This window comes from Caloenas nicobarica, chromosome Z (genome assembly GCF_036013445.1).
Source record: "Caloenas nicobarica isolate bCalNic1 chromosome Z, bCalNic1.hap1, whole genome shotgun sequence".
NCBI lineage: Eukaryota > Metazoa > Chordata > Aves > Columbiformes > Columbidae > Caloenas > Caloenas nicobarica.
In genome coordinates, this window is record NC_088284.1 from 90,015,432 (window position 1) to 90,033,570 (window position 18,139).

The 18,139-nt window shown below is 41.1% G+C and overlaps 1 protein-coding gene across 3 annotated transcripts in view; it reads left to right on the plus strand.

The window, feature by feature from the left end:
- PLPPR5 (phospholipid phosphatase related 5) overlaps positions 1-18,139 on the plus strand; it is a 110,551-nt gene that overhangs the window by 15,770 nt on the left and 76,642 nt on the right. For 2 of the 3 annotated variants that reach the window (XM_065655788.1, XM_065655789.1), the window contains exon 1: positions 7,936-8,170. In XM_065655788.1, coding sequence (XP_065511860.1) covers positions 7,940-8,170 — 231 coding nt within the window. In that variant the 5' untranslated portion in view covers positions 7,936-7,939. Of the gene's footprint in view, positions 1-7,935; positions 8,171-18,139 lie in introns of those variants that run through there. The other variant, XM_065655787.1, reaches the window with a different exon arrangement.

Sequence of the window (18,139 nt, forward strand, 5' to 3'; positions counted from 1 at the left end):
TGTGGGCTTAACTGTATAGACAGAAGGGGTGGCATAGAGGTGATGTTCTGCAGAAGGTGGAGGCTCCTTGAAGTGCAGAGGTGTCTGTCCTGCAGCGGGCATGAACAATGTGGCTGTGTGAAACAAACCAGTGCAGGGCATTCCTGTGAAGGGTGTCCTCGCAGCCCTCAGATGGTGTCATTTGCAGCAGTATCACTGGGCTATGCAAATGCTTTGTGTCTCTGTAGCTGACTACTGTTTGTCACTAGACTGTAAGTTTTCCTCTTTCTTGAGTTTTCTGTCTTCACTGCATGCTTATGAACAAGCTATAAAAGAAAGGGCATTTTTCAGAAAAAGAATATGTGTGAAAACATGAATGCAACATGAATGTCTTGTGTTGAATGGAAATGTGTGATACCCATGTTTCTTGTAGTCCTGTGGATTGTGAATGCTGATGGCTACACCAGGGTACAGAAGACCTTGGTTCTGATAGCATTAGCACTGTGAATTGGACTTCAAATGTTTTCAATATTTCAAATTTTTAAAATAATCTAAGAAACTCATCAGCTCTGTTTCTCGCTTTCTTGAACAATTACTTGATAGCAATGAATAGTGTCTGTAGTTCTGTTTGGTAAATTCTGTGGGCTTTCTTTTTTTCCTTTTTCTCCATTGAACCACTGGCTAAAGGTATCCTGAACTTGCTCTTTCTATGCTTTTCATCTTAATTTTATGAACTGATGGATAATATCCAACTTGGGAATGGGATTTCAGGTGTAATGCTAATGAGAAATGTCTGGTATAGTTTGTAAGAACATAAGTAGTTCTACTGCACAACTGTATGTGAGCTTATCCAGCAGAAACCACTACAGAGGGTGTATTGGACTCCTGCCAGGATGAGCTGCATACATTAAACGATAACCAGAGCTGGAAGTATGCAGTGATTATGGTGCATAATTTATGATATTAGCCTATTTGTCTTTCTCTTTTGAGAAAAAGTTAGTAAGTGGGTTAATTTAATCTTATGTACAGACTTGTGTTTAAAAGTATCTTTCGAGTCTTGTATACCTTACTTGTTCATGATACAATTGCTAAGGGCCAAGCTTGGTTATGGGAAGAGATAACTCTGCAAGTTTTACTATGCAGCTGCCCTGACTTGAGGAATCCTCAGTCTGGGAAGGAAGACCTCACAATTCCATGCAGAGTCCATGCCAGCATGACAGTCTAGTTTCTTTTACACGTTTTTTGGATGGTTTTGCCTTTCCCCTCCTCAATATCTCAGAATATTTTGTTCCCAGCCATGGAATTAGCAAAAGATAATGATGGCAAGTGTGTAGAGCTAAACATTAATCACACTTCTGTTTGAGTATTGAATTTAAAAACGAGAGAGTGAATTCATCCTGGTAGAGACCAGGCTATAAAACGTCAACCCTGCAAGCAGATAGGGTGCAATTTTTCATGCAAATTTTCCTGCCAGTGAACAAGATCTCCTTCAGTTTAAAACAGAAGTTTATCTCCATCTCTCCGGTAACTTCAGCTGTTGCTCATAGATCTTTGAGGACTGTGTTTACAGTATGTATAAGAGCACAGGGCACTGCCAGAGTCCTGTTCCTAGAGGTGGCCACGCTGTGGGTGAGAAAATAACTCAGCACGGAAAGGTGGCTGGGTGGGCTGGCTGTTTCCTTCCTTCGTACTTGCTTGTTTTCAGATTGATGGAAATTTTATACCAACAACATAGAGTCTCGGGGAGTGGGCAAACATTTACTTTAAGTGCACGCCCTTAATGGCCGTACAGAATATTTAGCCGGTAAATTGCGTTAATTAGTCTCACTATTTATAATAAAAAGGTACAAAAAAGAAGGAAAATTAAAACACAGCAAACTGCCATATTCAAATGAGAGAAATTAATTCAATAATATGTACAGGGAGTTTTAGGATTGGTCTGTAAAACCTTCAGGCATTGTACAAATGTCTGAACTAATTCTGGATTATGTACAAAATCAGCTGTACAGACACATACAGTGTACTGCACAGGGCAGGTCTGTGCGATTACTTTTTTTGTTTCCCCTTGACCACTGCACCCTGAATAGGCTAGTGAGCTGCTTATGTCAGCTACTCTCCAGTAACCTGCTCCATCAACATTCTAAGGTATACCTCAGAAAGGTGTTTTCTGTCATCAAAAGAAATTGTAAGAATTATTATATTCTGGGTGAATGAGATGAAGAAGTTTACTCCAAAATCCTGAGATTACTGATATGATTTTTATGGAGCCAGTTATGCCAAAGATTGCCAAGTTTACAGTCAGTTTGTATAACATTGGAGTTATTGAAAATGTGTCTACCAATGGAGATAACTTCATAGCTGTGACAATAATTTTCTAAGTGGCAGGCTTTTTCCTAAGTTTATCTTAGGTCAGATTAAATAGTCATTATTTGAGCTTTCAAATATCAGTGTTTAATTTCATTTCACATTGACAAAACCATGTTCTGTATTTTTTTATTTTGACAGTATAGTGGTTGATATGCTAGTACAGGCTTTAGTTCTCAAGATATATAGGCCTGAGGTATACGGTGTCTCTCTGGCATCACAAGTTTCTGTTCTAACCTATAAGAACTTGCAGAGAATAGTACTTCTTAATTTGAAGACAGCAAGCAATTTTAAGAAGATTAATTATCTTATTGATGTAAACACTGACTAGGCAACTAATATGCTGTGACTGCTACTCATTATATCAAACTCAATCATTTCATTGTTTCCTTGTCCTTGTCCTCCTCCTCATTTGTTTAATCTCCATCTGCTCACTCTCTCATATACTTGCATTGTATGAGGTGCCCAAGCTTACTGGGGAAAATGTTGTCTTCTATGGAAATAGGGTCTAGCTCTACATAATACTGCAATACAAATGCAATATTAATGCCTATGCTGCTACTAATTTGACTTTTTTATCCCTCTGTGACTCTTGAAAGGTACAATTCCTATTTTGGAGCTAGCGTAGCTATGTGCAAGTGTAAGTTAAGAGTAAAATTGATGACTTCTCACTAGAGCCCTTTCAAAGAAGGGTGCCAGTCTAAGCTGGTCACCAAAGCTTGTTTCATTATTGTTGCAAGTGGTATCATCAGAGCCTGGTATTTCTTAGGATGGAATGAATGACATTTTCAGAGGGTGATTCATCCTGTCCTAATGTAGTAGAGCTTAGTCACCTACTGGAGTTGTCTCTCTCCGTGAACTACATATTAAGACCATATGAAAAGCTTTGATTTGGTGCCTAGCTTTATTTGAGTCATCCTGCAAGTGTTCTGGGCAAGCCCCCATTTTGGATTCTGTGCTGTGCTCCAACTGCTAGAAAATTATTTTTCTCTTCCATTATGATGGTCCTAGAAGCATAAATTTTAGCAGTAAATGCCCCAGGCTTTAAGACTCAAATCACTGTATATCATTAAACAATTTAATTAAACAATTTAAATGTCCTTTTAGTTATGTCTTAACAATATCTGTTATTAAATACAGAGGAAGAGACTATTGTATATTGGCAGAGTAGACCTTGCATCAAATATCTAAGTCTTACACTATGTTCTTCTAAAGCTTGTATGCAAGTAAGTCTCTCTCCTGGTATTTGCCAAATTAGGGGGCTTTACCTAATTTTCTTCCTGGATAAAGCCAGAAGGTCTCTAAAGATTTTAGTTCATTCTGTCCCTTCCCTGCTGCTGTGCTGTCAACACAGCTGCAATATTCCCTTCAGAAAGGGCTGGTTTAGGGTAGCAGTGTGGAGATGTAACAGGGAAACAGCCATGGGGTTGCCAGCTGCTGTCACTCTGATGAGGCATGAAAGAAGTAAACAGAAAGGTAAGAACAGTGGGATGATTTGATATCAATTCTTATTTTTCTTCCCTTTGAGAAGGCTTTGCTGGGTTGGATTTGTTTCTTTACTGCCTTTTGCCATAGCAATGTTTTATAACTAGAAAATACTATAAAAAGTGGTGATGTAAACACATGAAAGGTTAGTGAATTTGGTTTGGAACTGGAAATACCTCCCTGTAATCAATGCCATGATGTCAAAGTATTGAAAGCAGCGCAGCTATGGTTTGTCTTTGTCTGCTCTGCTCTATATTGTGTCTCTTGAGCTGATATTTCACTTAAAATTAGGCAGCAAGTGAAAAGAGCAAGATAAATCTATGAGGACTATCAGGGGATCTCCTGCTCTGAGAGCAGTGGCACAGTTCCCAAGAAAGTTAGTTCAACAACAATCTGTCTGTCACCTGAGTTTCAACTGACAATTTTACCAATAGCCTTCTGAAACAAAGATTGTCGGTTCTGGGCTTTTCTCTGCCCTTCTGCTGTCATGGCTTATCGCTGATATAAATCAGCAGGGAATGTTATGATTGCAGAATACATTTAGCTGGCTGCATTAGTCACTGGGGATTGTGTTCTTGTGCTTCTACTTGTTTGATTCAATACATGTTTGCATATTCAACTGTGCAGCCAATAAACATTGTGTTCGTTGTAATAAAAAGTACAGCTCTGGTTTTACTCAATCAGGTAACTGCAGACTCATGAAGGGAAGCCACTGATGTGCAGGCTGTGCTTGTAAAGCATGTCTGCAACAATGGCAATTTGTTTATGAGTATTAACACAGAGCAATATTTGGAATTATTGTCTTTTTGCTTTTGTAATATTCTGAGCATCTTATGGAGCTTGGACCTGCCTTACCTACACATTCCCAAGAATTTCTAACCTTCATTATTACACCAAATAGAAGTCTACATGGTGCAACAGTCAACTTCTATGAAGAGAACAGTAGCAAGCATCAAGTGCATGTAGGTTTTTCAATAGGTGCAAGTCAGACAGACGCTAATCCAGATTTTAATGTATCAGCTGCAAGCCTTCCAGACTTGTTCTAAGGAAAAAGCAATCTTCAAAATGGGGAAAGAAGAAGGGGCTGAGAAAGGATGACAGTGCCAGATCAGACCTTACCTGTATAAAAATAAATACACAGTTCATCATTATTTTCAGTCATAAGTTTGCAGAGCTTTCAAAGAAAAAAAACCTGACATTTTAATATACTTTCTGCTTTAAAGTTTTTTGACATATGGTCATCTACTCTGTAGTAAAGCCCCTTGCTATTCAACAACGTGATATGACTACTTTTCTCACCTTTACTCTAAACTGGAGTTTGGAGAAAGGGAATAATTAATTCTCTTGATTCCTCATTGAAGTGTCAAGTTGATAATCAATCAATTTGCCTACATAGCACCATTTTAAAAATGAAAACCAGAACCTGATATTTTCATGTTTTAGTTTTTTTCCTCAGTGACCTGAGTTGACTCAGATCTCTCTGAACTGACTCTGGGCTGACTACTGATGAACCTGACTTTAAAACTCCTCTTTGACTTAAGCCCTGTATTCTCTGGTTTGTAACTCTATTAAATGGTCAGTCCACCTGTAGTATCTCAAGCATGGGCACTAGATCAAGCCAAATAATACAAGTGAATATTGTATCTAATTCCAACCTGTTGCATACCATGTTTTAAATGATTGGAAGCCACATATTAGAGCCTAAATAGTGTCACTGTTGTACAGTAAGAGAAAAGCATAAAGACAGATTCCTTCAATGTAATGCCTCTTAATAATTCCTTTGATAGTCTTATGCTTCATTTGATGGCAGCCAGTATATACTTGCTAGCACTTGTGTATCAGCACTCAGGCTAGAGGTGTACTCCTGTACTACCAGTGTTATTAATTTTGTTTAGCTTTACTGAGAGAAGGCCAAGGGCACTCCTCACTATTGTTACATCTACCTCATGGTGGGGTGTAGGGAAGGGAGAGTCAGATTCTTCTTTCCAGGTTCCCAGTGACAGGACAACAGGCAGCAGGCCCGAGATTGAACATAGAAAATTCTGGCTTAATATAAGGAAAAAAAAATTTAGATGTCGGTGGCTGGTCACTGGCACAGGTTGTCTGGAGTGGCAGTGGAATCTGCATCCTTCAAGATACTTAACAGTTGACTGGACTGAGCAACCTGACTTAATGGGACCTGTAACGAGCAGGTGGTTGGACTATATGACCTGTGGAGGTTCTCTCAAAAACGTGTGATCCAATATCCTTCAGAGCTGATAGTAGATTCAAAACAGTTTTGTAAAACCAGGACTTTTTATGTCCCCTAATGCCTATGTGCAATAGCTCCACTGGTATATCTATAAGTAGAAGTTGGCTTGTAATAGCAAAATGCAGGAGTATTTTATTAGCTGGTTACTGGAAAAAACTTAATTTTCTCCAGTTCCATTTTTTAAAATAAATATGCCACCATGTTTCTCTGGGCCATGCACTCAAATAGAGCTGAAGAGCTGAGTCTAGTGTTCATTGCAGTCCTGCTATTCACTTTAGTCTTTGGCTCAGGCCTTATATCCTAACAATGGGGGTATTTGTATGCAAGCTCCAGGATGAAATTAAGCTTTTTATGTGTATGGTGATGGATATTGGACTGTGCAAAAGAAATGGGGAAAATAAACTCTGTGCTAGGTAGAATTCACCACAAGATGTCTCATGTCTCACTACATATTTTTCACAAAGATAGGGAGCTTTCCAGCTAAGTCTGGTGAGTGGAATGCGAATGACATGATTTAGATTCTTCTGAGGAGTATGTTAAGAACACATAAAAATAGACTGGATGTGGAATCCAGGCATGAAGAGTGTGTTCTTGAAGGGCTGATTAAAAATAAATGCACAGAGACTAACATCACTGAATGTGAACAAAATTCTCCAGAAAGGGGAGGAAACCGAACAGTTAAAGCCAAAGTAGAATGCTAGAAGAATGATCACACATTATAAAACAGGATGATCAAATCTCATTTTTATTTCTAGCAGCTTTTACTAACTAAGCCAAGTGGAATCTTTAAGGCTATGGTGTCCCTTTATAGACTTTCCTGGCCATGTAACATTGCAGGGCAGAGGGGAGTACCTTTAAGTAACTTTTTGTCTGTTGGTTTTGGGAATCCAGACTAGACCCTGTACATGGGTGACTCTGTACAAGCATTGGGCACATTCATCTATTAAGTGTATGTATTTGTGCTATATATATTTTTTTAAGTGGAACTCTTTTGTGTTCGTGTATATATGATTTCTCCTGGCACTAGAGCAGACTCTCACTCTGGGACGTTACTTGGGCGAGGACAGCGTCGTGTCCAGCTGCCTATTTTCTTTGTATCTGTTAAACGAAAGCTTTAAACGTGAATTGCTTTAATAGCTATCCATATACAGAAGAGTATGTATCTACATTCCGCAGCCTTTACCACCCGGCAAATAGCGGCGCCCCGTTTGTCTGCCCGGACACGTCCGAGCTGAGGTTGCGGGCGGTGCGGGGGCACCGCCGGGCCGCGGAGTGCCCAGTGCCCGCCGCTTCCCGGCGGCTCCGTGCGGGGACGGGGCGGCGGGCAGGTCCGGGAGCTCCCCTGCCTGCACACGCCTGTCGTACAGGTGTGTGTGTATTCGGTGTAGAGAGAAGGACCCGCGGTGCTCCCGCCCCGCAGGAGGCGGCGGGGAGGGTTCACTTACTAATCACGGTCGCGGGGCCGTGCCGTGGGAGCCGTCCCGGGACCGGGGGACTTTCGGATTGGCCTTCGCAGCCGGTACGGAGCGCCCCCCCCGGCCCCCTTCCTCCTCCCCGCCGGGGCCGGGGTCCGGCGCGGCGGCTGCTCCCGGGCGGGGCGGGGCGAGGCGGAGCCGCCCCCCCTCTCCGCCGCGCTCCGCCCGCCCGCCCGCTGCACGAGCCGGCGCCCGCGCTGGAGCCGGTACCGGAGCGGCGGGCCGGGCCCCGCCTGCCCTGCCCTGCCCGCGCTCCCCGCCCCGCGGGCCTGCCCGCGCTGCCGGCCGCCGCCGAGCCGCCTCCGCCCGCGGTGGATGCCGCCGGGGAGCGGGCGGAGCGCGCCGCCGGGAAGGGGGGCTGCCGCGGCCGCCGGAGCCCACGTACATGCGAGTGCCCTCTCCGCTCACCAGCATGCTTTACTTCCAGATGGTGATCATGGCTGGGACCGTGATGCTGGCTTATTATTTCGAGTACACGGACACCTTTGCGGTCAACGTGCAAGGCTTCTTCTGCTACGAGGGCGCGTACCGAAAGCCCTACCCGGGCCCGGAGGACCGCAGCGCCGTGCCCCCGGTGCTGCTCTACTCGCTGACCGCAGGCGTGCCCGTGCTGGTGGTAAGTAAGCGGGGTCCGCCCGCGCCCCCACTCTGGCAACTTGTTGGGCCGGGCCGCGCCGCGGGCGGGTGGCCCTGGGGTGCGCCCGGCGGGCGGGGACCCTCCGTGCTCCCGGCGCTGCAGCCCGGCCCCGCGGGCCCCGGTGGGCAGCGCTGTCGGGCCCGACCCCGGCCCCTGCTGCTGCCCGCCCCGCGCCTCTGAAGTTTATTTTTAGCACTGATTTATGTAACTGCCAGTGCCTCTATTGCCAGCCCCGTTCGACTCCTTTTGGTAAAAATAATCTATTTTTCGAAACGTGTGTTGGTTGCAGGTAGAGGGGCTACTTGAGGGAAACCTGCTTGTTAGCAACCACTCCCTACTATTTTACCCAGTACTAATTAGAAAACCCCTCTGTCAGTTTATTTTTTTGAAAGTAAAACCATATGTGTAAGGAACAGAAAGCAGTTATGCTTGATTTAGTTGTCTCCATATGTCACAAATGCTGATGTGTGTGCAAGTTAAACCTATGTGTCTCTAATTGAATGCGATCGTCTGTCAATCAGGTTTAAATAGATGTATCTAAAATGAGATTTATTTCGTTGATTTTCTTTGGGTTTTTCAGAAAACAGCTAAGAGTTGTCTTCCCTTCAAGTTGTTGAATGTAGTATTTGTGTCGTCAGATAACAAGGGCATTACCATCATTTAATAATCCCTGACCATACTGTGGAGCAAAGATAGAGAGAATGAGATAGGAGTATTTAACCATCGGAGATGGATTATATGTAGGCTTACTGGGTGTATGCAAAGTTACACATACGGAAACTCCCTGCGAAGACTTTATTTTAATCAGCTGTAAGCATTGGAATAAAAATAAAACAAAAAAACAAAAAAAAAACCCCAAACACCTGCAATAGAAAGAGGCCTCATAAGATATTAGTAGTTTCACAGATTAATTCCTCTTCAGGAAAATATAAAAAATATTAGAAGAGAAGGCTTCATCAAGGTGATACTATGGTAATCCCATACACAATTCCCCTCTGCATTGTAGCACCATGAGGTCTCAGATGGTATTCAACATAAAACCTCATGGTCAGACTCAGCCTTACTATTTAAGACCTTGGTGTTTTTTTTCTTTTTCCCTACAGATGGAACTACATCATTTAGCAAAAGATGTTATGTAGCCTTTTGCTTTCGTTTTGCTTTTTATTTTAACATGAGTTAGTTGACCATTTTATTTATCAGTTTACTTGTTTGCTCTTCAGAATCCCCAAATCCTGTTGAGATTTTTAAAGGGTATTTTTGTTAGTGATGTTTTTCTGTTGTTTGCATGTGGTATCTGTTTTGCTTTTAGTTCTGTTTCTTTTGTTTGGCTCAGGAAGTTATAAAGATTATGTCAGGTATTCATGATGAGCATCTCTTTTTCCTAATGTGTGTCAGCAAAATTGATTGGTAGCTTCCGTTCATTTCCTGGGTGCTAGATGATTACGTCAGAGAAATCACCACGACATTTTGGCTTGGCAGTCTTTTAATTAGTGTTGCCAAAAAGCTAAGAATAGAATTTAATAATATTTAAGTGTGCTTCCTGTCCCAGTCACCAGTCTTTCAGGCAAATGACATTCACTGGGAGGTCAGGGCATGGAAAACCACATTGCAGCTGCCCATGTTGCACTTTCTGGGTTTTTTTTCATTTTATTAAATGGAGAATTCAGCTCCTAGGAAAGTCAGTCTCATTATTTCAACAACATTAAGTCTAATCATTAACATTATTAAATAGAGGCAACATTTTTCAGACTTCAAATAGAATTCAGTTCTGATTCTCCTTGGGAAATCCTCCTGGACTTAGTGTTTACATGGGACAGCTCTTGCTCAGTTGTGCAGGATATGGACATTGCCTTTGCTTGTTCTTTTCATTGAAAGAAGTGGTGAAGGTAATATTTCTTCACCAAAGCAACTTCTGTGAATGAAATTGCACTTTTTTCCCCCCTGTAATCACTATTGTCGTGGAATATAGTTTATTAAATACTATGATTTGTGAGAGTTTTTCTTTTTTTTTTTTTTTTCCTTCTGTTATTTTGTTTTGTGGGGCTAATGCCATTTCTGGAGTTTTGAGGTAGAGCAACAAAGAGTCTTTACCTTGGTGTTCATGGTAACTGGTTTTATTTTGAGGGATGGGACTTGTTGAATTAGAGCCATAGAGTGCTTCAAGGTAACTGAAGTTCTCTTAATAACTGAAGTTCTCTTAATGTGACTCAATCAATGGCTCCACTGCATTAAGTTTTAATGAAGTTGCTCTAAAATCAGAGAATGAGTTCTTCCAGCGACTTTCCTCTTTGCCACATGCCTGCTATTAGAAAACTGGAAAGTAAAGTACCGGTAGCTGGATCTGCCTTGGTGAGCATCGCATTGACAGTGAGTCTCTTGCTGCTGTGAGGCTGTCCCACAGCTGCTCTTCCAAAACTCCTCTGCCACGTCAGAGCTCCAGCAGCAGATCTGAGTTCCAGCCATGCAGTGGAGCCGAGTGTCTGGTCACAGGGCAGCAACGTGCATGTGCTGAAATGTAAATAATGAGCTGGGTCATTTGCAAGGGATGTACCTGTGGGCATTATGTTAGTCCTGGAAACTTTCAGGTTAGTCTTGAAAATGCTGCTTCCTACTAATACATTCCTGCATCCCTGGTGCAGCACTGCTGCCACGTGTCCTTTCCTGAGTCCATCTGCCCCCGTGCCATCCAAACACAGATGCTGCTGGCTGTCAGGTCATAGCTCCTCAGGAGTCTGATGTGGAAAGGGGAGTCCTGGGGCAGAAGCAGAGGCTGCTTGCTCTCCTGTAGTACTTGACTGGCAGTTGCTCTGGTATGGGAAAGGGAAATGGTGACTGAAGGAAGGGGGTTTTGTATTCTGCACTTGAGACTTACTTGGTTTGTGTATCTACATTCTTTGGTCAAGTATTTACATAGTAATAACCAAGTATTTAGTCAGCTCTGAAGTGGTCGGGCAGATGATCATTGGTGACTAGATGATCATTGTAGGTCCCTTCCAGCTGAGCTATTCTATTCTACAGTATCTCCTAGGTCATGTAGCAGCTAGTAAGAAGTCAAATTGTTGTGATGTTGACTTCAACAGTAATCAATTTATTGTCCACTAATAGACATATCTGCTTGAAGCTGCCCAGAGAAGGTGTGGAGGCCCCTCCCTGGAAGTGTTCAGGGCCAGGTTGGATAGAGCTTTAAGCAGCCTGGTCTAGTGGAAGGTGTCCACCCATGGCAGTGGGTTGGAACTAGATGATCTTTAAGGTCTCTTTCAACTCCAACTATTCTTTGATTCATAGGTATAACAGCAATTGTAGGAAACCTATAGAGGAATCCAGCAGCTGTTCTGTAGGATAAGAGCTTCTTCAATTCCCAGCTTTTATTCAGGTTCCATTAAATGAAGCAGGATACATTGCAACATTGGTTTTCTGTATTTTATGGATTATTGCTAAAGGGTGTATGCACTTTTCCTTACCTGTTAAATATGTAGTATATGAGTTCTTCCACTGGAGAATTTTGAGGGCCCGAGGGTTTGGATATGTTTGGTTTTGTTTTTAAAAAAGGATGAAGACAATTGCAGCTTAACATATAACAAAATATATGGCCCATTCCAGTGTTAGACTATTATTTGTGGAAGGTCTCCTAAGTCATACCTTTAGGCACAGGTAAAGTAATGCCTGAGTGAGTAGATGTGTTTACATAAAGAGCATTAGGTAGACTAACAACAAAATGTTCTACAATATGTAGATGAGGTTGAAATTGCAATCAGAAGAATGCAGATGCTCAAAGCGTGAGATTCTGTGATGAAAGAATGAGACCTCCCCAGAGGCAGTGTGCCAGTGGGCTCTGTTCCTCCTCCTCCCATATGGCTTTGTGACTCAAGGTTCAAAGAGTACTGCTGGCTCTGTCCTCCCATCTTTGTACTGTCCATAGCACTAATATCCAGAAATCTCCAGTACACCGAGGAATTGTCAATAAACTTTTTCTTTTTTTATTCTTTTTTTTAAAAAAAAATTATCTTTAAGTCAAATACGAAGGTGTCAAGAAGTACATTCTTGATTTAAGTATCTTCAAATATGTAATAAGCATAAAAGTGCTTGTTGAGAGCTCAGTGCTATTTAAGCCATTTCCCAAAGTGCCAGTTCTTGCTCAGTGGGCTGGTTGCTTTTTTAGACTTGTTATGACAGATGTAGCTTGGGAAATACACATCAGTCTAATCCTTTAGCTTCCAGTAGAAATGATTTGTAGAGCTGCGAGGCTAGTGTCTTATGTTTTCAGAATCTATAGAGTGAACAGTTCTGCATTATTTCTGTCTGGTACATCTTAATAATTTTTACCTCTCTAAAATACTATTAACTGTGCTCAACGATTCTTTTAATGAGTCCACACACTAATATGGATTACTTAAAATGTCAAAAATGTTTAACCAACAATTGGTGTAACACTCGATGTATTGGACCTAAGATGTACAATGACTGTTGTATAAAACCCAGGAGGAGACAGTGACACACTTTCATTACGATGTGTAAACAGTTTTATTATTCAAATGTCTGTTTTTATTTCCAAGTAACAAGCGGATGATTACAGTACTTACACATAAAATATACACTGTTCTATTTGCCTACATGAATTCCTAGCATATTCATATTTTCCCCTGTAAACCAATTGAAGACTATTTGTTTTAGCGTAATCCTCTTAATATCATCATGAAAAAAATATCTGCCATGCAGACATGAGGTATTGTATTCTGTGGGTTGGCTTTATGTGTGCGTGGTTGGTTTTTTTTTGGTTTTGGTGTTTTGTTTTGGTTTTGTTGGTTTTGTGTTTGTGTTTTTTTTTTTTTTCCTTCCAGTAGACTGGATGAATCCCAAGCAAGGAATGGATGTTAAGAATCAGGCATTCTGCCTTCAGATTAGCTTTAGTCAGTAACTTTCTACTTTATGAGCATTTGAGGAAGGAATTTTGAAACCTGACAAAAAGACTGTAAAGTTAGAGATGCAAGACCATGTATCAAATTTACTGTACTCTGATGCTTTAAGAAAAAGCAAGATTATTTTGTGAACAATGAGAAAGAGAAGTTACCTTTTGAAGGATCACCACAAATTTCATAAGTCTCCCTTTCTTTGGTGTCTCTGATGTCTTAAAAGTTCCAGGTCTAAAGCAGCTTGAGAGTAGTTGAAGGATATGCAGAGACCTGAAGGAGGTGTGCTGCTTGTGTCCAGCACGTAGCTCCAAGCTGATGTGATTGCACTTACTCCTATTTCACTCTCCTTTTTTGAACTTGCTGGTCCCTATTTTCCTTCTGGTATCTATGATTCCATGTGCTGTGGCATCAGGGGCTGATCAGATTCCATCAGACTGAGCTTTCGAAATACTCGTTAGAATAGCTTTTAGTTATCATGTAGTTCACTGAAACTATTGTACTCTGATAAAGCTTAGTGCTGTACGTGGAAAAGGCTGCTGGATTGTGATCCATTTCTGTTATGTGTTGGTTATAACTTAAGGAAAAACACAATTTAGAATTAAAGTTCTGAAAAAGAAATATTTCTGGCATTATTTTCTGTGAATTTGCTGTGCGGAGAATCTCTACATTTACCTCATAGCTGAGAACTCTAGGTGCTTTTCACTCCTGACCTTTGTCAGAAAAAAGCACTACTTTCACAAATGTTTCTTCCATCCATTTTAGACTGATTATTTTTCTACTTCATGGTTGGTACCAAGTCACTTTAGCTTCTATGGACACTTTGATACTATTGGAAGAAACTAAAGCACAGGGTCAGGATCGAGCAGAGTTTTCTCCCACTCTGCTACTCGAAGTAGAAGTGGCCTCTCTGCGCCCTGAAGGACATTAAGCTGTTTTGTCAGTTCTGCCAGAAAGAAATCAAGGAAACTTGATAAATAATTCAGGGATGCACAGTTGCCAGCAGCTCTGTGTTACAGGGTGAAAAATTCTAAGAATATGTAGTGAGGTATTCAAGTGTTCATTTTTATGTACGTGTTCCAGAGTTAGGTAGAGGAATCTCCCAGCGAAGTGTTCAGTCTGTCCTCATGCTCTTTTTGGGAGCAGTAAAGCCTTTTTGCTAGGTAACTAGCTGCGAGACTTGAACATCTCCCAATGCTGTTTTTTAAATTACAATGGTAATGCAACGCAACATTTGAATTGTACGTCCAGACTTGTGTGAATTGGGTGGACTAAACTTATCCTCTGAAATCCAATGGAAATGGTTTTACTTGTATGAGAAACTCTCTTTAGCTTTTTGATATATCACCTGTTTCAATAATCCTGGAATATCTTTGGTTAGCTAAAACTCATTTTTGTGTCCTTTTCTTTTTGGCACATTTGACGGCTCTTAAGACTTTACATGAAGAAGGAATTGCCAGAATACTTTGTTTACTCTGTGATCATGTTTTTCTTGAAGGGCCCATTTGGTCTCTGTTTTCACAATTGTTTCAACCTGTGTGCACAGCTGCAACTGTTTTTTCTTGATAGTTGTCTTCTGCCATTCTGGCATTGAGGGGCAGGTGAGAAGAAAGACGTAAAAATTACTGGTTGGTTGGTTTGTTTGTTTTTAATGTGCAAATGCTGGGGACTTCAGAGAGACACTTTTTTTTTGGAAGGGGAGAATGCCAGCAGGAGATGTTAAAGTGTTAAAGCTAAGGGACAATTTATGTCATGCTCTTCCTTTGTGAAGCCGAAATTGCATTGCAACTTTACTTAATAATAAAAAATAAATCACACTGTTAAAGTCTGCAGTAACTTTGTGTGCCAGATGTCAGTATGGGCCTGTTGGGACACACAGCAAGACAAATACATAGTTTGATAGTCTGATGCTGTTTTTATCCCAGCATAAAACCACTAATCTGACAGAGCTGTAACCAGGAAAAACAACGAAAGATTCAGAACTATTGTGGTTTTTCTTGGGAATTCTTCTTTATCTAGCTGTCTTCCTCTTGTGCCGCGGTGGCTTACATGAACAGTGCCTGCAGAAGTTATGTTTGTACTTGCAATCGAATGTGTAATTTCTGCTGTGCTTGCTATGCATGCTATTTACAAACACTAACAATATCGAGGCCATATGCTTCATCCCTTGATGGGCTCTCTGGAAGTAAAGTGGCAAGCAGATGTGAACAAGGCGGACAGGGTTCTGTTTGCAACAGCTGAATGCCTGCTTGTCCTATAAATGATGCACTTATGTTTAAGTGAGAAATTGTTAATCCAACTGATCCAATGCGTACAAATTCCCTAATCGCATTGTTTGTAATCTGAAATAGTAGGCTTGAAGTAATAATCAGTTTCTCAACCAAACAATTCTTGCTCATTGTACATCATGCAGGATTGAGGACATAAGTGTCCATATGATGCATAATAAATGACAGCCAAAGTAGAATTGTAAGTAGCTTTAGCTGTGTTTTTCAGCCTTAAAAGCAGTGTGACGTTTAAAAAGCTTTACAATGCTCTTGCAGCATCCCTCAGATCCATTGAAGTGAGCAATGGCCCAGCTTTCGTTGTAAATGGTTCTTATTTAGCCGAGGTGTGGTACCTCATAGATTGCAAATAAAAAGCCTAGCTGAGCTGGACATACCACATCTACAGTACTTAGAAGACATGTACATGTGACATGCTGTTGTAATGATACTTATCCACTGTGAACATGCTAGTCCTTAGTATTTATGCATAGTACAGTGAACACGGTATTGGAGAGGGATTAGGAAAGCACAAGTTCTAGCACTTGCTGTCTCTGATCAGCAATCTGGCTTTACTAAGATCGCTTCTATTCACTTGCAGGTGGGAATATATTTATTTTTAATGTAAAGCACTAAGAAATATCTAGTATAAAAATACTATATATATATATATAAAGGTTTTTTAAAATCTACTATTAATCTAATAGATTGTTTAGCACCACTTCAAAATAGACTCTCCATCCTGGATGCCATTTGCTGGCTTATGAGGCACCAAAAAAAACCCCTCTGGTTCTACTGAATGAAAACTCAGGAGGCTGTGGATTCCACTTCTGCTTACCATTCTGGACAACGTACGCCGTTAGCTGTAATTTTGCATGTCTTGTATAAATGTATCGTAATTATCCATTGTAATTATTATACATTATATGAAAATTTAATTAACCTTATATACTTATTAATGTACAACCAATTATAATTGCAATATAGCTATATTTTAAGGGCTTTCTTATTTACAAATAGCATTTTTCTTTCTCTGCGGATGTTACTTCTTGCCTCTGACCCACATAGGGTTAAGGAGTATGTATGAAGGCATTCATTCCTAAACTAGATTTTTTTTTTCCTTTGTTTTCTAAATAATAATAATTTTAAAATCCTCTCAGGAGCAGAAGTCAGCCCAAACAGTATCCTGCTGTTCTGATTGTTTTTTCTTTCTCTACATAGCGTTTTAAAACACCTGTTATTTTAGGCTGGGAGGTTCCATGCTGTCTTTAAAAGGGACCTGAGTCATACTTTTTTTTTTTTTTGTCATTCAAACTCTGAATAATATTATGAGAACTTTATTTGGTCAAGTTGTACTTTCCCTCTTTGTAAATCAAGTATTAAATATTAGAAACAGTAAGTGGAACTCAGCTTCCCACTATAGTTACTTTGGGTAGTAATAGGGATTTCTGTGACATGTCCATAGCAATTTAGGGCTCAGATGTAACTGAATTAATTCTGCTTAGAGATTTGTTAATCACGGGTCAGCTGAGCTGCAGTAACCAACCATGTGCAACTTGCAGCCTGTGGGGAGCATGAGGTGAAGTATTTGAGCTTGGCCAGCTTTAATTAAGACTTAGGCCAATACATGCTACCTTTTTGGATTTTTACAGAGTGGGTGTACAGACTGTCTGTAATGTGTCTCTGCAGACAAGTGGAGACCTCATACGGTCACACTGCTCCTGGCTGATGTCTGAAGTCTGACCTCCCCATTTGCAGAAGTGTGTGGCTCTGTGCATACGTTCACCTCTATGCAGAACAATGTGTGGAGATGCCCATGTTTCAGTGCATATTTATTAGTAGTTTAATCATACTTACATAGATTTACCTTGGTGTCCAGAGCCTCTTGGCTGCTCAGTTTCTGCCTCTCCTGTTCCTATGGAGGTGTCCTTGGACCTGTTGGGGTGTATCTGGGCTCTGCCATCAGGCCAGGCTTGAAGCTGCTGCCTTTGTACATTCAAACTGCACAGACATGAGTGTGAGCATCTGAGAGGCCTGAGGGAGGAATGAGGAGCTGGTGTTGCACTGTACCGTACGCCTTGAGCGCGCTCGTGTGAACGGTGGTGAGGACAGTCCAGCTGTTACGGTGGCTTTCACTTTGCCAAGTGCTCACACTTGACTGAAGTCAGTGCTTCATTCAGTCACAGGAGTTCTTTCCAGAGCATTTAGCAAAGGCAGATGAGACTTTTAGACAGACTGACCTTGGTGTATCTAAGTACCTCGTGCACATGTGCAGCTGGCAGAACGAATGTCTGGAGCTGGCTTGTGAGCTTCATCAGGCTTTGCCTTGATAAAAGGATCTGGCCACCCAAGGAGGATATACATTTAGCCTTTACTGCCTGGCTGTCATGGTAATTGTGAAACTAGGCTTCTCTGTAAAGCACTGGGAGATCTGTGCATGAAAAGAATTATACAAGAGCTAGGTATGTACTGGTTGTTAATTAATTATCATGGTATTGGTGGGATTTAATCACGTGCTTCAGTGCTACTTGAAATAGCAAGGCTTTCCTGAGATGGAATAGTATATGTGAGTGAATGTGGTGCTGATGGAATCTTTTATGGAACCACATTCATTTTCAGAATCAGTATTCCATTTTTATTCAGTATTTCTTGTATTTATGAATTGATTGAAATAGTTGTATGATGAAAAGCAGAAGGAAATCATAAAGCAGAGACTTTCTTTAAAAAACTTCACGATATTTACATATGGAAGTGTGTATGCACAATGTGCTGCCAGA